This window comes from Leuciscus leuciscus, assembly GCF_965113295.1.
Source record: "Leuciscus leuciscus genome assembly, chromosome: 24".
Taxonomy (NCBI): Eukaryota; Metazoa; Chordata; class Actinopteri; order Cypriniformes; family Leuciscidae; genus Leuciscus; species Leuciscus leuciscus.
The window spans coordinates 29,733,699-29,755,004 of record NC_138723.1 but is presented as its reverse complement, the minus strand read 5'-3'; the positions used below and the strand labels follow the sequence as shown (position 1 = coordinate 29,755,004).

Here is a 21,306-nt window from a genome sequence, read left to right as displayed (position 1 = left end):
ACGCTCTCATTCGAAGAGAAAGAGAGGAAATCCAACGCTGATCCGACCACCAACTCGCCACAATATGATCCCTTTTAATCTCTGAGGCTTGATAGGATGCCAAGTGGCCCCGTGTCGAGTCCCTTGAAATGAACTGTGCTAAAAAGACTTGTGTTCAGTGATTCTAAACTGGTTTTGCTTCACGTCCCTGATTTGATGGTTTAGACAGTGGCTGAATACTGTGTATGTAATGTAAATGATCAAAGCTGAGTTTTCAGCATCATTACTCCAGTCTTCAGTGTCACATGATCCTTCAGAAATCACTCTAATATGATGATTTGATGATCGAGAAACATTTGATTATCAATGTTGTGCTGCGTCATATTTCAGGGGAAACTGTGATAACCCCCCCCCCCCCCCAATAAATAAATAAATAAATAAATAAATAAATAAATAAATAAAAATCTTTGATGAATAGAAAGTTCAAAAGAACATTATTTATTTAAAATGGAAATCTTTTGTAACATTATAAATGTCTCTACTGTCACTTTTGATCAATTCAATGCATCCTTGCTGAATAAAAGTATTAATTTCTTTCAAATAATAAGAAAATCGTACTGACCCTAAACTTTTGAATGGTATAGCAAAAATAAAATTACATTATTTTTTAGAATATATATATATACACACACACACACATTTTAATGCATTAAGCATTTTTTCCCCCATTAATTATAGCATTATATATCAAAAAGAAAATATAATTTTTGTAATAAATTTTTGCATATTGCAAACATGCATTTTATAATTATTTGTCTAAAACTCACCAGTGCTGGTGACCTCACCAGGCTTCTTAATTAGCTTAACTAACAAGACTTCTGTGGTCGACCACCTTTACCACAAAAGACCATGATGGATGCCTGACCAGCCTCACCAGCAGGGAAGATGCAACAGTTTAGCAGTGGCATATGAATAACCCGTGCATGTCAGGTGGTTTAAAACCCATGCATGTCCCAATATCATTTCCTTTGATCTGATACGCCTCGTGCCACTCGCTTCCCCCCAGCAGCGGATTGGCTTTCTCACTCCGTAACGGCTAACGTTTCAGCCTCAGGTCTCTGTCTCCATCCTCCTTATCAGGTAACCTACCTGCCGAAAGTCAACCAGTAGAGTAAAGCTTCGACGGCGGCCCGGCACGGACCTAGAAAGCCACTCTATTGTAATGTAAAGCCTTGAGTCAATGCGAAACGCACAGACTCTAATGAGTGACCCAGCGGGGTAGCCATTAATTAGCTGAGATGGATAATTAGTAGTAATTAAGAGCGTTTTCACCAGTCGTGCACGTTTGTTGTGTCAGGCATTGCGTCAGCTGAGCCAATTTGTAAAGGTTTGGGTTAATTATTTTAGAAAGTGAATCAGATACTTTTGAGTCTGTCATCTCATTAAGCTTGTGAATGACAGGGGCCACGGAGCAGGTAACCTCGCCGCTTCCCGTTAGATCCGGAATCTAATATGGAGATGCAGAAATTACAGACAGGGCACGGGATGAATTATTCAGTCAAGACTGCCAGTTCACTGATTAATTAATCATCAAGCACCTCTCTGCTGGGGTTTATCCGAGAGCCAGGCAAATGGACTGTTTGCATTTCGCTGGATCTCTTTGTAGCGCTGGCTACGAGTTTCAATCAGCCAGAGACTTCAGAGTCATAAACATAAACGAGTGAGTAGAGATGTCGACTTGAATTTTTGCATTTATCCTTAAAAACGGAGTCTGAAAGCAAAAGGGAAGTTGCTCCGTTGCAGCACTGCTAGAATTCAACACACACCTGTAGAAACGAGCCGTTGATATCACAGTTATTGTGCATTTCATCCTTACCGAAGCAATAAACACTAAAACAATGAGATCATGCCTTTTAACTGTGGTAAAACTCATCGTACCGCATATAATCCAGTATCTTAATGCTAACGATGGCAATAGCAGTTCATTTAATACATTTATTATTTCTTACTAAATAATGCATTAACTAACAATGAACAATACATGTTTCCCAGTACTGATTCATCTTTGTTGTTAAATGTTAATTATTATCTCATGTCCATTAAATAATTAACAGATACAACTTTTGATTTAAGCAATGCATCATGAAATTAACATGAACCGAGATTATTAAATGCTTTACAAATATTTATCCGTGTTAGTTCATGTAACTAATGTGGATTATTATATTTATTGTAAAGTGTCAACAAATTATTTAAAATGCATCATTCACATATAGTTCATTAGTCTAAATGCAGGCTGATGATGGCGTTTTAATGGTCTGCAGTAACTTAATTACTATTGCGTTAGGGTTGGTGCTTTAAGTGACCAGACTTATGATTTTTGGTAACAATAAGGTAAAATTAGTTAACATTAGTTCATGCACTCACTCACTAACTAACTAAGCAATAGATTTTTAAGAACTGTTTTGGTCACACTTTAGTTTAGAGTCCAATTCTCACTATTAACTAACTATTAACTATGACTTTTGCCTCAATAAACTCTTAATTACTGATTATTAATAGTTATAATGTAGTTGTTAAGTTTAAGTATTAGGTGGATTAAGGGATGTAGAATATGGTCATTCAGAATAAGGCATTAATATGTGTTTTATAAGTACTAATAAACAGACAATATATCCTAGTAATATGCATGCTAATAAGCAACTAGTTCATAGTGAGAATTGGACCCAAAACTAAAGTGTTATTAATCTTTGTTATTAAAGTACAACTGTTCATTGCTAGCAGATTAATAAATGCTTTAGAAGTATCGTTCATTGTTAAATCATGCAAACTAATGTTAACAAATGGAACTTATTGTAAAGTGTAACTAATATAAGCATCATTAGACATTCATTAGACAAAATGCAGGCTTGTTTGAATGGTTTGTATAGTAACTTCATTACTATTAGAGTTCGGGATTTAAGTGACCAGGCTTACAATTTTAACCTGGCGGACAATAAGAGGCTGTTCAGTATCAGAGCAATGCACTCAACTGATACACAATCACAGGTATACCGTAATGATTTTTGAGCCATTTTATATGTTTCCCCCCCTAACTAAAGGTATCAACTGCAAGTCTGAGGTGTTGAGGCATTGATAGCACAGATTTGGTCCAAAAGGAGCTGAGTTTTCCTGCACTAATCAAAGCTCAGGGAGCTGAATGAGTCTCGGGTTACAGCGAGGAGTTCGCAGCTGCCTGGCAGAAGAAGACGGCAGGAGGCCTTCGCTCGGTGTGACGGAGAGGGGGGGGACGCTCAGTGGGCCGTCAGCACAGCTGCTTTCTTCAGTCCATCACAGACCCCCAGCTCCTGACACGCTGAGGCCTTCTCTCGGAGACAGGGAGAGGTCAGCCAGCAGCTAAAGGTGGGGGGCTTTGAGGAATTGGAGGGAAAGGGAGTGAAAAAGAGAGAAAAGAGGCGAAAAGAAAAAGCTGTATTGATGTTTCCACCCCTGAATCCCAAGCCATGTTGAGTCATACGTACGGCAACCGACCAAGAGCCACAAGTCAAGCTCGTGGGGGGAAGGGGGTCCACCAAATCCATATCCATATGGTCTGGATCATGAGCGGTCCCTCAACTGGCGGGTCGCGACCCAAAAATGCCTCGCAGGTCTGTTTGGAAAGGGTCACAAAGAGTGAAACGGTGTTCAACGCGAATAACGCAGAAAAAGTAGTGCAAGTAGCTTTTAATATACAAGCATCTGACAAATGCATACATTCAACATTAGGCTTAAACGATTTCTGTATCGTTAAAGGTTGAAATCATCTGTAACTTGGTAGAAGCCAGTCAAATTAGACGAATGCCAACCTGAACAAAAATATCCAGGATAAAAGAAAATACGAACCAAACTACATCCAAATGAGGATGAACACTGCGTTGAAAACATCATTATATTATATATTTATGCATTTGCATTTATCCAAAAGGACAGGAGTGCATTCTTGCTAAATGTTTTGCATGCAACATATTGTAAGATAATAATAATAAAACAGTAAAAATGCATATATACAGTATATAAATGTAGTTCAAACAATAGATTCAGCTTTCAGGGACTTCAATGCAATGCAATACAAGGCTCTTTGGATAAAAACATCTGCTAAATGTATGTGCAACTTATAAAATGCATACCTGGATAATGCCAGAATGCATAAATGTAAATGTAAGCATGCCATCATATCAGATGTTTTACCAGTTCCTGGTTGTTTTTTGGGGGCTCTTAAAAGTGTGAAATTGACGTCACAGCTCAGAATAGTCGCTTAATGAAGGTCTCGTGGTGCCATCAGTCAATCAGCACTGTCAGGACGTAATAAACGCAAGGTAATTAGTCACATGACATTTACGGCTTAGGTGATTGACTAAAACAATGTGCAAAAGTTGCATGCAGTGTGTTTCCAGCCGAGCTGATGAATGGGAACGCTAACGGTTAGAGAACTCTAGGTATTGACATGCTTGCATTTTTTTTTTTTTTTTTTAAGAAAGCATTTCACCATAAATAATTTGGTTCTCATATTGAGTCACGACTTGATATCCAATTTAAAACCAGGATCCTGAACGCAAGGGCCGCTGGTCAGAATGATCTACGACCTGCCAAATAAATCAGCGGCACACTTCGCATGCACATATTTAATGCAAATGCAAATGTTAGTAAATGTCTTCAATGACATTTAGCGCTTTTTACTTTCTCAATGAAGGCTCTATATAACAATCAGTCAATTACGTCTTGTGGTCTCCCTCCCACCCACCGCACGGCCAGATAAGGCACATGGAAGTCTTTACAACCCATCCAAAACCATTAGAGATAATAGAAGCGTTAAGTGAATCCAAGCAGCCTGAAGCGGCCAATGCCACCGGGTTCCTCGGCCCATAGAGCGCAAACAAAAGGAAGTTTCAGACGACCCGGGTACGCGTCCACCCTAACGGGGACCGAAAGAAAAAAATTATAAAGATTGCGAAGCATTCCCAAGCACAAGAGATCCTCTCCATCCCCCTTTCCTCATGCTCTCCTGAAGAAGAAACGTCTCTCTCTTTTCAGGCAGCTTGCTTTTGGATGAGCTCTCTTTAAAAAGATAGCAAAATCTTTGTTTATTCCCATTGTTCAAGGGGTGGGGGGTGGATTTTCCCCCTCTTTCTCTCTCTATGCTGATTTCCATCGGCTCTGCCCAGCTATTTAAGTGTGCATTGTGAAGGCTGACCTATGAAAAATTCAGAGGACAGACAAGAGACCCAAGCCAGTGGCCCTCCACTGTTGGGCTCCTTGGGGATCGCTGGACTGTGGGAGACACTGCCATTTGCACACCAATTGCTGAATCCCATTCTTGAAGCCAAGCTGGGCTTAGATACCCCTCCTTCTCCTCCTCCTCCTCCTCCTCCTCCTCCACTTTCTCTCCCGTTCTCCAGCAGCCCCACCATGGTGTTCCTCTGTGAGGGGAGATGAATAGGAAAACCTGCTTTGGGACTGAATGAATGCACAGACTGTCAAAGCTCTCAAAGGCCTGCAATTTTAGAGCCACTTGTGTTGCATATTAACATGTATGTGAGGACTAAACCATGTGGTCGAGCTCCGGCCAACACACGCGCTGGGGAACGGCAAAACGATTGGCGTCTTAAACAAACATGCGTCGCGGGTTTGAAGAACCTATCTCGCCTGGAAGAGCCAAACGGCTTAATGTTGGATGCTGGACAAATCAAATCAGTTTTTAATAAGCTTAAGTGAGACGTAATGACATCAGGAGGGCGGATTAATTAAAACGCAGAGAGATCGATCGAACCCAACTCTTAAAATGTGCAGATCTAATTTAAGCGCTTATAAACTCGTCTTGTCTGTGCTTTTAAATCGACAAACTTTATTTTCATGCTGTCGATGACTGATGCAACGCCGAAACCAAATGAGTTTGTAGTAAAAGCAGCTCTCATAATGATAATCAACAATTGTAAAAGCAGAGGTTTGCAGTCATCTCCAAATGGGAAAACTGTCTCACTGTAGCTCCAGTAAATTGGAAAAACAAGAGCAAGAATGTCTGGCGCCAGCCAAAGAAAATGCACCTTCGGCCTAACTGCACTAGGACATTTTTCAGACTGCGTTTCCTGTTAGAGATTCCGTCTCTGAGACGGTGCGTCACACTTGGGAATCAGGATCGCAGCGGTATTGACTCCTCGCGCTGGAACAGAGACGCAAATATCAAAGACGTGTAAAGGGCACAAAACACACGACTGATGATACAACACTGTGACATCGCAACTGAAACGTAGCATTTATCTGGTTTTTGTTGCATTTATGTGCCATTTCTCATATCTCTAGCTTGAAAATTGTCATCTAACTGTGTACAACCCAAAAAATAAATTATGAATTTTTTTTTTTTTTTGGTTGCAATTTATTTTACAGTCCTGTTCCGCATGTACATACTATGTACATATTGCAATAACAATCACTGGGTTATAGCTAGGTACTAAACCTGAATCTACCCCTAAACCCCTGGTAATTAGCTTATATTACCTAGTACTTTCTTAAGTACACTGTAAGTACATGTACTGTAAAATAAAGTGCAACAAAAAAATCTGTTGCAGGTCTGATTATTAACAGCAAAAGGCAACTAATTATATAATTATGCATAGTTAGGCAAATAAAACGAGTATTATCAACTTGTAAAAGAGAGAAAAAACACCATCTAAATTAATCTTTAAAGTCATGCATGCAATATGGTAACACTTTAGTTTATGGTCCAATTTATTAGTACTTATAAAGCACATATTAATGCCTTATTCTGCATGACCATATTCTACATCCATTAATCCTCCCAATACCTAAACTTAACAACAACCTTAATAACTATTAATAAGCAGTAATTAGGAGTTTATTGAGGCAAAAGTGGTTAATAGTGAGAATTGGACCCTAAACTAAAGTGTGACCATCCATATATATATATATATATATAAACACACACACATTTTTTTAGGTAATGTTACTCAATACAGCCAACACAGTGTCCGGTGTTTGTTTCAAGTATTCGGCTGGTAGCTCACATTTCTGCTGATGTTTATGCATTTAACAAAAGTTGTTTATTCCATATTAATAATTTTGCATATTCATCTGGGGCCTGTGCAGTTCATGGTAATAATACTGCATTTCAATATTGTGTTTCTGTTCAATATGTGTCCTTTAAAACAAACCCAGTTGAGGAGCAGTGAACTATAACATCTTCTCAGTGTAATCATCACATGTTGTGTGCGTACACATGCACATTATACATTCTTCTAGGAAACGGCCCTATAGTTGATTTGCAAACACGATAACTATTGCACTGTATGCTCAAAATTTTCACTTCACATCCTTGAACGAGTTCCACTATCAATAAGCAATGATTTACGTAAAGAATACCGGAGTAATCACGATCAATACTCCAGAGACTTCAGCAGTCTCCAAGCCCGTCCAAACCACTGGAGATTTGTAGCCGAGCATTTCACAAACAGTCTCCTCGTTTGACTCCTCTCTCGCTCTCTCTCTCTCTCTCTCTCTCTCTCGCTCCCGGTTGAAACTATTTTCCCACTGTTTAAGATTAGTTCAGGGTAAACATAAAGAAGGCATTTCTCAGGCATATCTCGAACCCGGTGCCCCCTTAATCAAACAAAAATGGATCTAATCATACAGAAAGCGCTTAAAACAATATAGGACCTTGAAGCGGTAGCCCTCGCTACAGACAGAGCGTGCTAATTTAGCTTCTCTCACGGGAAGAACGCCACAATTCATAGGAAAATATTTAATGAGATGACAGCTGAGGTTTCAGAACAGAACATTCGGAGGAAAAGGCATAATTTACAACATATTTATTGTTAATAAGTGATTCATAATATACAGGTTATTTACAAAAACAAAAAACAAAAAAAAACTCTGCGGGCACAAATAACTTCACTTTAAGCTTCGTGTATATCACAATAATGAAAGAAAAAAAAAACGGAGAAAGGAGGTAGAACAAGGAAACAGAGAGGTGTCGAAGACCAAAAAATTGGTTAAAGACCTTTTTCTCTCCAGAAGAAAACCCATTTTCTTAAAAGGAAAGTCTTTTGTCTTCAACCATTGTCCTCGCTTGAATAGCCTGCCAATTCCGACTAAACATATTCACCATCAGTTGGTTTAAAGGCAGAGGGAAGCTCGGGGTCTCAATGGAGGCTTGGTAAAGAGGGAAAACCCAAGCAAAGGAGAGTTTCGACTTGAAACAATGGCATTCCGATGCCGGCCAGGGCAGGTCACAAAGGGATGTTCTCGGGGTGAATATCAAATTTCCAAAAACAGTAGGGAGAGGACAGAACCCCCACTGGCCTTTTAAAGTCAAAAGGTTGACCCACCACAGACTCTGTGCTGGAGACCTCGGAGAACGGGAAGCTTTAGAACCTCGTGTGACGGAATTCTGTCTTTACTGGGAATTCCGAGGAGTCCTAAATCATAACATGACCGAAAAAGATGCTCTCCGTTGGACACCAGTAAAGGAGCTTTGTTGAACAAACAGGGATAATAAATATTTATAGAGAGAGCGGCACGCTCTTGTACTAACTAGTTAAACCCTCACTTGCAAGTCAAAAAAAAAAAAAAGAGGTAATCCCAAAAAAAAAAAAAAAAAAAAACGGATTTAGAAGATAAAAATACACTAAAAGCAATTGAGCCTCGCTGTCCAAGATTCCAGTCTGGTGTGCTTGTGTATTTCCTGTATCCCATTGTCTCTCCTCTCTCCAGTCAATCTACAGAGGTTTTGTTGGCCCGAAGACTTGCTCTACGGACACCCGGAGAGCTTTGCGGCTTCTCTGGGGCTAGTAAAAAAAAAAAAAAAAAAAAAAAATATCCAATTACTGCTGGAAAACACCAAGCCAGCCATCATCATCATCCTTACAGTTACGGAAAGCAGCCAGCGAGGTCCCAAAGTGGTTGGAGTTGTTCTGGATGAGTTTAAGTCGCATCTGGAAGTGAGAGGAACAGCAGGGGCCCCTCATCCCACCCCCATCCCCGCGTCCCGAGGTTTTCCGGACACCGCGGGTGGTTTCCTCCAGGTCCCACCCCCACCCTCACCGCGAGATCGAGCAGCACCTGTGGAGAGACGCGACACATGTCAATCATCCCGTCGCCATGGAGTCGCCGCCGCCGACGGCTCGCGGGAATATCGACGGGAGCCGGCGCTCGAGCGGCGGGAGACAGATGGCATCCTCGTCTGCGAATCGTTCCGTGGAAATTAAGCGAGTCGCTGCAGATCACGGCACGGCCTTCGTTCCTGGAGTAATCTTCTCATTTAATAATAAAATTAAGAGTTTAAGCCTTGAAGCAAATCAACAAGATCTGAGATGAACCATGATATTACAAACGCTGATTGAACGCAATAACATATCCCATAATGCACTGCGAATGATGAAAACATATGTATGATATAAAGCTACTGACTTAAATTATTTATTATTAGTATAAAACGAAATATTTTATAATCATATATATATATATATATATACATAAAAATGAATACATTAAATAGAAATAAATATTTCTCATAATCATTTAGTTTAACTTGATGTACCAAAAACAACTAATAAAAATGACAAAAACATAAAACTTATATAAATAAAATATATAAATAAAGAAAAATATATAAATAAACTCAAATTATAATAGTATCTCTTAAGTAACATTATTATAAAATGTATTATGCACAACATATGTATTTGTAAATATATCATAATCAGTATGTTTAAAATCATTATATTTTATGTTTATTGCAAAATATTCCGATATATAAGTAGTTTTAGAGTGTGAGGAGGCGGACTCGATTACATCATCCGCAATGCTTCATGGGAGTGGGCGGCGACTGATGAGCTTTTATGGAGCAAATTCTGTTTCCATGGTAACAGTGCGTTCTCTGATTGGTGGATCGCTCTCTTAGTTCTTCACGGAGAATTTGGCTAATAAACTCATGAATATGAAATCACACAAGCAAAAAATCACTTAACCTCAAGAGCTCACGTTAAAAGTCATCAATTCTTTTTTCAAAAACACTTCTGAAACCGGAGTGATTGATATATCTGATAGATTTGATCATCTTACCTTTTTTTTTCTTCAGTAATACGCTAAGGAGAGCCATCAGAGGAGCGCTCCTACCCATGTCCTGTGAGGAGATACAAGGGAAAAACTTATTAAAATCACATTACTAATGTTTAGAATTAAACATATGCAAGATTGACACATTTAAGTGACTTCAATTCTGTCTTCTCTCATATCCTGGCCAGTCTTTTCCATATGATGAAAGCTCTAGAATGATTTGCACACTTATATTTCTGAAATACAAGTCATTTTAAACATGTCTGTGACTCCAGAGCGACTTATTTAATGTAATTAATGTGCAAACTGCACATCTGTACGCACATCAGCACAAGTTCATCTGAAATGCACATTTCCCACAGTTTCGCTTTAAATAAATTGGTTTAGAATGAAATTAGCTATATTTGGTTACACTTTATTTTAAGATGACATCGTTACATTGGACTTCCTCAAATAAGTACTGAGTTATATTCATTAACTATGTACTTAACTATGGTTTAGGGTTAGTTACTTGTAATTATGCATAATTTACTGTTATTACTATTGTACGTCACCTTTAAAATAAAGTGTAACCATATATTTTTCATTCCTGTTTGTTGTGAATTCTGTTAAACTTAAAGGATTTGTTGTACAAAATACAAGTTTACAGTGTTAAACATTACATTTTCTGGTATTTCACATAATTTCTGAACGAAATAATAAAATGTGACTTAAACACACTGAATGTTTTTGGGTTTTTTTCTCTCAAAAAGGCCATTTAAAAAAAAAAATCCACAGTATACAGTAGTGGCCTAAGTAGAGTCCGGCCTAGGAAAACCATCTTAACCCTTTATCCAAAATATTATTATACATTTTCGGTGACTTTAGATTACAGTCCAATCCAATTCTCACTATTAACTAACTATTAACAACAAGTTTTGCCTCTATAACTCCTAATTACTTCTTATTAATAGTTATAAGGTAGTTGTTAAGTTTAGGTATTAGGTAGATTAAGGGATATAGAATATGATCATGCTTAATAAGGCATTAATATGTGCTTTATAAGTACTAATAAACAGACAATATCCCGGAAATATGCATGATAATAAGCAACTAGTTAACAGTGAGAATTGGACCCAAAACTAAAGATTTTCTTAAAGATTTTGTAAGCGTAGTTGTCGATTGTTTTATTTGTCATATAACTCAAATGCAAATTGCGTGACACTTTTTGGCCAAACAAGAAATTATGAACACGTGCAAAAACAAGCGAGAACCAACAAAATATGAATTGATCATTGCAGCCAATGTGAGCTTTTTGTTTTTCTATGCATTCTTTTTCTAGCTGTAGTTTGCCAGATAATACATTTTTCTCTCTCAGATAATTACCTCAACCAAGTTCAGGGTCTCGTTCTTCCCTCATAATTTGATGGAAATAGAAACATTTTTCAATATCCCCTTTTGGCCACTTTTTATTCCAAGTGCCTGTTCACGGTTCACTTCATATGGAAAAGAGCAGCCAGGATACTCTTCAAACTCTCTTTTACGCACGTAACCGTTAAATCCGCCAGAACTGTTCCTTTAAAACCCCTCATCTTCGTGCAAATCATCCCCCGACAGTGCAGACTTCATTACTCAAACGCCAGGATTGTGTCCATATCATTGTTAAGCGCTTATATTGCGGGTCTCTCAACGGCAGCCAGCAGAACTGCGGGGGGAACGCAGTGGGTTCCTCCCCACACAAGAGCGTGGAAATAGCTTGGCACCGGCACGCTCTTTTACATAAACTAGTCCCTCTAGAACCTGTTTTTATATGCTGTTATATGGTTTGAATTTCCATTGACAAATTAGAATGAAATTATTCTAAAATATTCTAAAGAGAGCGCGGGACCCCGGCCAAGGGATATGAAAGAGCTTTTCACAGTTTTCGAGGGCCCAGAGCACTAAAGGAGTTTCACATCAGAGCCCCGGGGCCGATTCCCCCCCTCACCCGTGGACAGGGATCGCCTTCATGAGCGCCGGGCCTGAATCTGGACGAGGGGAAGGACTGGGAACGAGGGCCAGCTGTGGGGCCCAGTCTGTCTGGATGGCTGACTGCTCTGTCTGGCTCTTAGACGGGTTCTCTTGGCCAGCCAAACACATGCACTAAAGCCTACGCATGGAAAAGCAACACCCTTCTGCTCCATACGCCGTTCACAGGCAGGCTCTGCTCACTTACGAACGAGGGGGGGAGAGACTTGTTGGTTTATGTTTCTGTGGGTGGGGTGGCTGAGAAGAAACATTAATGATCTTCGAGACACGTATGAGTACAACAACATATGAGGTGACACGGAAAATCTGCATCTTGGCTCTGGGATGATCTAGCCGTAACGGTTCTGGGCGTTTAAAGCACTTTAGGGGGTTTTTAAACACAAAATGTTTTTTTTTTACTCACCACAATTCAACTTTTTTTTTGTTGGGGGTGGGGGGGTGGGGGGTGGGGGGATGTTAAACACAATTTTTTTTTTTTTTTGTTATTTAAACTTATTTTAATTGTAACACTGAAACAAGCATGTTCTGTAAAGCTGCTTTGAAACAATTCGAGTTGTGAAAAGTGCAATGCAAATAAACTTGTTCATGTTTCGGTTAAACACACAAATCTTTCCCCGGCGACATTATTGCGTTAAATTACCAAAACGTTGACTAGAAATTAAATGTATTTGTATATCGTTTCGGAAACACAGAATACAGTAGTGGCCAAAATGAAGTCTGGCTTAAGAAAAATTGGCATCTTTAGCCTTTATTCAAATATTATTAGGGTTTAGATTAGGGTTCAATTCTCACTATTAACGATGTCTTTTGCCTCAATAAATCCGATAAATCCGTTTCAGAGCAGCTTTACAGAAAATCGTGATGTTAATGTTTATAATATCTTAAAAACATTTTTGTTGCATTAATAAAATATTAAAATATAGAGTTTTGATGGAAATTTTCAGTGATAGATTATAGCACTTTTATGTCATAGCTTGGCGTTATTAAAAAAAATAAAAAATAAAAAATAACCATGCATTTGTGATTTTATGGAAAATAGCAGCTTGGACATTCTTCCTAATATCTCCTTTTGTGCTTCACATAATAATAATAATACTATTAGGTAACACTTTATTTTACAGTGTCTGTTACACACGTTACATGTAGTTACTATTAGGTTACACTTTATTTTAAGGTGTCACTGTTACAGTGTAAATATATATTTAAGTACTGAGTAATATTAAGCAACTACATGTTCTTACAGGGATAGGGTAGGATTAGGGTTTGGTTGAGGGTTAGTTGCATGTAATTATGCATAGTTTACTGTTATTACTATGGTAAGTGCATGTAACAAATGTAACAAGGACACTGTAAAATAAAGTGTTACCAATTATTATTACTCACTACTCATGTATAATTACACTGTAACACAGACAGCTTAAAATAAAGTGTAACCTAATCATCACACAGGGCTGGTGAGTAAACAGTGAGAGAATTATTATATTTTTAGGTCAACTTCTGCTTAATGTTTAGCATGGAGAGATGATGCACAAATCAAAGTGATGCGTCTGACGATACAGGCCTGTCCCTTGACAAAATGCTAAAGCGGAATTCAATACATGCCAAGACAAGACCATGTTTTTTCTTCTTCTCGTTTTCGCCCTGACATTCCTCACGGAAAAATGCAGTGTATCACACGGACACGAGAAAGACACTAATTAATTCTGCTCGGCAAACAAAACACTCCCACAAAAAAAAAAAAAAAGGTGTGCATCTGCACATGCAACGCTCACATTGCTATCGATCATGCAAACGGGAGATATTAGCTGAATGAATTTAATTAGAAACAGCCCGTACTGTATGCAAATGACGACCACAATTACAACACATGAAAACAGCCGAGTAGTTAGATGAGAGAGAACGTTCAAAAGCTATGGATGGTTATTTTAGGATATGCAACTTGCAAATGTGTTTTTTAACAGAGCCACTGAGATATCTAGCTTTCCTGACAAACAGGGAAAATGTTCAAAGCGTATTTTTTTGCAAAGGACCTGCAAAGTTACACAGCGTTTGGAGTGTACACTGTTTGCTCACATTTTGCACAGAGATATCAAGCCCTCTTTTCTCCTCACATCACTGACGTCCCTTCCCTCACAAAACGCATCCCTATACCTGTGTTTCTGGAGTGTTGTTCTGAGTCGTTCTCCCAGGAGACCATTGCATCTTCTCCTTTGTTTTCTGTCTGTTCTGGCCTTTTAGTGTTTATTCTCAGAGCCACAAAGCTGTCAGAATATCCGACAGCATCTGACAACCTTCTCCATTTATTAGGCAAAATAGTGAGGAAAAAAAACAAAACAAAAAAACGCTCAGAGTTGGAGATAGCTGGGACTTTTTGATCGGACTGCATTCTGATAGCATGCTTCTTTTTTTGCAACTTACATCTGTTCTAGATTTGGTCAAGATCACGCTCCTGAAATTATTGCAGTTTTTAAATGATAAAATATCTTCATTTAGCTTGTAATGATGGAATTAAAAACAAAAAATTAAAAAAGGTGTGTATATCTATATCTATATGAAGAGTCCAGATGCAAAATTTTCTTCTAGAATGATCATTTTTGATCAAGCTTGTATATGTAAATTCAGTAATTTCACTTAAATGGCAATGAAAATTACCTATTAATTGTCATTTAAGTGAAAACACTGAACTTAAATATACGAACTTGATAAAAATGATCATTCTAGAAGAAAATTTCAGATGGCACTTTTTCAGGCTTTTGCATCTGAACTCTTCATTTATATATACACACACACACACACATATAAATAAAAATAAAAAGCATATAACAAAATACAAACAGCTGAAGTGATCAAAACTGATGCAAAAAGTCAAATGTGCACAGAGAAAAGGCTACTGCATTTCTGAAAAAAACATGTCATTTAAAAAAAATTAATAAAACAAAACTCAATACCCCGTGCAAAAGATGGAAATAGAGATAAATGCATAAAACAGATTCGTGGTCTCTGGTGTGTTTGTTGTGAAGGGAATACCGTGCAACTGGCTGTGTCAAAGCTTTTGGAAGTTTTAAGTTACAAGCACTTGAGATATTCCTGTAAAAAGAAAATAATGTCGACCCTCCAGAAAATCAAACACATCCCCTCATGAATATGATGCCACACGTCTGATTATGACATATCTGATGGCACGCAATTACAGGACCGACGGGACCAATCAAGAAGCATGAAGTGACAGAAAGGAGAATTTGGAGTTAAAACCACATTGAATCTTGGCCTAGCGCCCGATGCCAGCGTTTAACTCTCACACACACCAACGTTTGTTATCAGGTCTCAAGGGTTAATAACGCCACTGCGAGCTCTAACGTGCCTGTAGTCAAATTAATCGCAAACTTGGCTGCACTAAACCTCCTTAGACAATGTTTGTTTCCAAAATAACGCAATAACACCCCATATGTCTTTGCCGTGGCATTCAGCGAGAAATTCAGGGAACTGGAGCTGCGTGACCTACGATGCTCTTGACTGATATTTTACACCGTTGACAATACATCTGAACAGCCGTGTAAAGTTTCTAGTAAATAATTTCATAAGAAAGCCTAGGGGTAAAAACACTTACGCTACCCAGGAACATATTAAACACTGGAGACACATTTTCACTGTTTACAGAATAAAAACTGCTCCTTACTGAATGTTTTCAGCTTATTTGCACTTAAATTTAAAACACAAAAAGTTAAGATCTGAACGCACTTCACTCTTAGTAAAATCTTAATTAAAGATCCTGTCTGTGCAAGATAAAAATGTAAGAGTCAAAACATTTAGTTTGCATAATGTTAAACTCCTAAAATGTAGGGTTACTGTAGTCACTCTTGTGTAAAATGTTTAATAATGCAGGAATATTAATACTACTATTAATCACTATTGCTTTAAAAGTAATAGCAGTGGTTTCTCCTGCTAGTGCTACTAATTTCACACACACACACATACACGCACACACACACACACACACACACACACACACACACACACACACACATATATATATATATATATATGTATATGACATTTATAATAAAATTGCAATTTGTTTTGCAAATTGCAGAGCCCAACAAACTTTCTCTGCTGTCAGTGGGTTAATTATTATTTTGCTTCCTGTTTTCTGTCAGCTGAAGACTGAGTGTTTTAAAGTGTGCTAATTAAAGCTCACTTCTGGGTGACAGATTAGTTGTAAATGGGTCCCTGTGCCTGAGGTTAAGCTACCTTGGGTTGTTCATTATTCAACCATTAAGCCATCAAAGTAAACTCAACAGTCCATAAAAACACCAATTCATCAAGCTCTCACTGCAAGTCAATGAAGTTTACCTTCTTTGTTGTCACTCTGGCCCCGTGCTCGATCCCAGAATCCCAGGCACTTTTCATTACTGGGGTCCTCTATCAGAGCCTTGTTTCCAGGGACGTACCAGGTGGCGTGTTGCTCTGTCATGAGAGAGTCAAGGTCAATGGTATTCACTGAGCCCTTGCCTGTGGCCGGGCTAGAAGTGGCCAGGGCGCACTCCCCGTTCAGACCGGCCTGGCACTCTGCCTTTTTCCCCGCTTTCCCTCCCATCGGCTGGTCCTCGGAGATGCTGAACTGCTGCCTTTGCAACTGGATCTGAGCCTGCAAAATCTCCAGAGGATGAACCTCGTCCTGGCCCGTGTTGCTCAGCGGCGTCCGCACCTGATCCATGCACGGGGCGTCGCTGTAACCCGCCCTGTTTTCAGAGTTACACTTCACGCCCGCTCTGCAAGGCCTCGGGTCCTCGCTGCTGTAGTTCGGGCTTGCTTCATCTAAATAATCCATGCACGGTGAAACGCCATCCGATTTGCCGACGCTTTGAATTCCACTGTCCATTGAGGTGGCGAGGTCGGGTTTACCGAAAGAAGGGGAGACCAGCGACCTCTCCGGGGTCTTCCCTCGGCTCTCCAAGCCGATACTCAAAGCCGAACCCTGTTGACTCGGACTCACGACGGGGTTTCCGGCGCCGCACGGAGGAGAGAAGTTTCCAGGACTGATGTGCCCACTGTCTCGCCTCTTCTTCCCTCTCCCCTTGCCTGTTACCATTTTCCCCTCACATCCAGACTCCATGTTGTCGTTCGGGGAGAGGGTGCTCGCTTCCCTTTTCGCCATCTGGCCCGTACCACTTTGACCTGTCGTCGTATTGTTGTTGTTATTCCCAGAGCAAGGCGTTTGACTATTCTGAGAAGCATTGCTCTGGAAATACTCTGCCCCTGGGCCGCCACTGCCACTGCTATTTATGTCCTGCTCAACCTGACCTGCTTTGCGTTTGGCCTCATTTTGACTTTTCTTATTAAAAGTCACATTGAGGTTTGGGGCCCCAAGGCTGGCGATCATATTCTGGCAGGCCGTAGAAAGAGCTGCCAGACAGCTTTGGCCAAACACACTGTCTTTTGTACTGGCTTTGTTCAAATTCCCCAAAGAGAGGGCCCCAAGCTTATTGACTGACAGGTGCTGGCTGGAGAGGTACTCAGGATGGGCGGGATAGTTCCCTGGAGAGGAGCTAAATCCTGGAGGATTGCTCTGGGGGGCTCCCTGTTGACTCGGCCCTCCAGGAGGGAAACTGTGTTGCCTTCTCATCGCCATTCCTCCGAATTCAGCCGGCCTCCTGTCCGACTGCATGTTGCTCTCATCAGGAGACTGCATCTGCAGAGGATTGCTGACATTATTCTCGAATGGATGATGCGCTCCGGGAGAATTCAAAGACTGCATGTCCATGCTTGTGATGCCTTGTCTAAAAATAATATTGTGTCCGTTCTCCGCCTGCTCCAAGGCATGTGTGTTTGTTTCTCTACAATGCTGTTGTGGCTCGGGAAACCATGAGTTTTCTTGAGGTAGGTGGGGGCTGTCAAAGTTTCCATGAAAATTTGCATGCTTCTTCTCGAAATTGGACTGAGACACACTACCCAGAGGGCCTCGGCAGACCATGCCGTTTGATGTGACGTCCCCGTGGAGACTTAACTGTTGCAGGTCGGGTTGTCTCATTCTCTGTTGCTGGCTTCTCGATGCCATTTGTTTGATAATCATCGCTGCGTTTTGCCGGCGTTGCTGTTGTTGTTGCTGCTGCTGCTGCTGAGGGCCAGAGCTCAAAGGTAGGGGGCCTGATGGAAACCCATCCGTCACATGAGATGTGAAGTCCCCCATGGGAGAGGGGAAAGCTGAGGGGGAGAGGTGGCTCTCAAGATTGGGCCGATTATGTAAGCTGTTGCTTAGGGGGCTGCAACTCTCTCCAGCAGAGCCATTTGGGAGATCAAACCGTGGCCTTTTCGCCATATTTAAATAAGGCAGTGAGCTGAGGTGAGGGTGATGTGGGGGTTGCGGGGCTAGTTGGGGGACATCAAACACCGGCTCCCCAAAGGGATGCATGTTGTGGTTATTCAGTCTGTGGATGGGCCGATCCAGGTGGCCGTGCTGAACGTGAACCATCGGGCCACCGCTTTGAACGTCCACGTTGTTCGCGACATAGTCCGGCGTGTGATAAAACCGTGGAAGTGCAGGGGAACTAGGATTCTGCCTGGCAACCGGTCCGGGTCTTTGCTGCGCCATGAGGTGGTGCCTAGCGTTAACCCCTGGATCAATTTTCCCTCTGTTCCCGAATCGGTCTGAAAACACGTTTTGCTGAGGTAGCTGCTGGTCGACTTTCGAGCCGCCCATCATTGGCCCTCGGGAACCAGTTCTATTACAAGTGGAAAAAGGACCCCCTGCCACTTGGTTCCCCGTTTCACAATAGGGCAGTTTGTGCTCTGAGTTATCCGGGGTGGAGAATCCTGTCATATCGAAATTCCCCGTCAGAGGATCACAGGGAAAACAGTGCTCGGATCCCGCCATCCTGCCCTGTGGGAAAAGCCTGTAATGTTCAAGTCTGTGGGTTTCGGGGGACGAGGACGGCAGGCCGTGGAACGAAGCAGCGCGGTTCGGTGACTGGTCTAGTGGAAGACAAGGAGCTGGAACCGCATTGTTAGCGTTCGGATGGCCGTGTGGTTGAAACTCAGGCATGGCCGCCATTCTCTGTTGATGCTGTTGCTGTGAAATGCATTCTCGCGACTGCGCCTCTGCGAGCTGCTGACTGAATCCTCCTTCAAACATATGCGGGTGACCTGCGTTGCTGCTGTTGAAAGCCATGTGTCTGTCCCCATGCAGGCAAGAGGGGACACTGTCCTGATACAGATGTGAATGCTGCTCGTGGTTAGGAGCTTGATGGTTGAACGGTCCTTGCATGTGGAGTTGATGTTGTGGCTGAACTCCCATCGTCAGCATATCCCCATGGCCATGAGTCTGGAATCCATACTGGTCTCTATTTGAGACAAAGTTGAGTCCCTGCATAGGGGATTCATTTAGGGGACCCATCATTGGCTCCACAGCTACCGACGGCCCTTTCATATGAAATCCGGCACTGTTATAATTAGAGTTCATTTTCAGTCTACAGGGATGAAATTCCTTTGTCACTGCAAATCAAAAAAAGAGATCAAATTAAATCAAACAAATCCATTTTTTTTTTTTGTGTACTTTCAAAGAATAATTTTGTTTCTTTGACCTCTCAGGAGCACACGTTAAGAGCTCATTTAATAATCCCTAATAATTATATAATTTCAACAACACTATTTATTAATCGTTAAAAATAATATAAAGTTTTCGTTTCACATGCATGTGCATTTTGATAAATATTAAATTATGCGAAAGTATGAGATCGGATGACAATTGGAAGTACCTCAAATCCAGCACAAGCATAAAAACGCGAAGTCCTCTATGGATATCCTTAATGCAACGATCCTGGAAAACGTGCATCTTAATAAAACTCCTCGTTTACATCATTATTCGATGCGTAACGTCCCCAAGTCGTTCAACACATATCCAGAGGAGTGCAGACCAGCGCGCGTAGCACATGTCCCATGTTCACATCTCCAATGCAATGCGCGCGATCCCGACGATATATTCTATATTAAAAACACTTACATGCATTCAAAAGGAGTAAATGAATGCATTAAATCGGCGGTTCTCTGAGGAGAACTTCGCGCGTGCGTTCAGTCCAGCGAGGAGACCCAATGCGCCGCTGTGGGTGAGCGCGCGTTTATAAACTGGAGAGCCTAGGATCCCTTTTGTTGCCACAGTATGAAATGCATTTAGCACAAAAATTAATCGGCATTTTCTTTAATATTGTCCGTACTGTACGCGCGTTTCCATTAAATAGTTCTGGCTCCAGGAAGATTTTCTCATTTATCCTTGTGTCGGATGTGTTGAGCCGCGGGCATCGGCAACAAGTTTGACATTCCCTCATCTGTTCCAGAGCTGATTCCTCACCAATGCCGACACAGGCACACATGCGCAGGGGGCGGGGCTTCGTGCAGCAGGGCGGAGCTTGACGCACAAGGGGCGGGGCTTTGCTTAAGGACGCTTAAAAGAGATGCATAACGCATTAATAAAATATAATGGATTAATAAGAAACAACACTTCTAGGTCTTAAACGTCTCTCACAAATAGGATATCAAGATTTCTAGGTATATGTATCAATAACAGCTGATAAAAATATCAAAACTAGAATTAGGCTATAGCTATATTAATTCTGTACATATAAAATAGTATCTGTAGATTTTTTTTTTGAGAAATTTTTCTACCCACAAATCTACATATTATAAAAACATGTAAAGAAAAATATGAAACCTAAGCAAAATGTCTACGTGTGAAACACTAGATCTCTAATTTACATTTTTCATAATTTAAAACGCTTCCGCGTAAACATTCAGTCATTCCCAAATCCTTCAAATAGCCATATTCCTTTATGCACAGATAATGTAGTAAATATGCATGAGTTAATTAGTAAATTAGCAGATGCATGAAACAGGCTTCATTTCCAAGCGGTGACGAATGGCAGCCAGAGATAATGAATGTGGGTTAATTTCCTGGAAGTAACCGGTGATTGTGATGTATTTTTAGAGCTCATTGCTGCAGCATGGGTCAAATTATTTATCTTAACAACAAAAGCTTCTTAATGCACAGTAATTAAGAAATTGTAGAAATAAAAACCTTATGCTGCAAACTTAGACTGGTGTCTCACAAACCACAACCATTAGGCTACTAAAAGGTTTTATGGTGAAATATAAGTGGCCATTTATTGATAGGTATGACTGAAGGAATTAAACTAATAGAGGGATAGTAAATGGAGAGCTATGAGA

The 21,306-nt window shown here is 40.5% G+C and overlaps 1 protein-coding gene across 3 annotated transcripts; it reads right to left on the bottom strand.

Moving 5' to 3' along the window:
• Window positions 1-714: 714 nt before the first annotated feature.
• On the bottom strand, window positions 715-20,719 carry mn1a (meningioma 1a). 3 transcript variants are annotated; one of them, XR_014202508.1, is made up of 4 exons: window positions 19,845-20,719; window positions 16,444-19,581; window positions 10,093-10,153; window positions 715-3,628 (listed from the first exon to the last, which is right to left on the bottom strand). XR_014202508.1 is itself a non-coding variant. In XM_082158616.1 (4 exons), the coding sequence occupies exons 2-3, from the start codon at window positions 19,547-19,549 to the stop codon at window positions 10,143-10,145; spliced, it is 3,117 nt and encodes a 1,038-aa protein (XP_082014742.1). In that variant the 5' UTR covers window positions 19,550-19,581; window positions 19,845-20,719; the 3' UTR covers window positions 7,822-9,092; window positions 10,096-10,142. The 3 variants fall into 3 exon arrangements, 1 of the variants encoding a protein (XP_082014742.1); XR_014202509.1 differs by lacking the exon at window positions 715-3,628 and adding an exon at window positions 7,822-9,090; XM_082158616.1 differs by lacking the exon at window positions 715-3,628 and adding an exon at window positions 7,822-9,092 and having other exon boundaries at window positions 10,096-10,153.
• Between the last annotated feature and the right edge of the window lie 587 nt (window positions 20,720-21,306).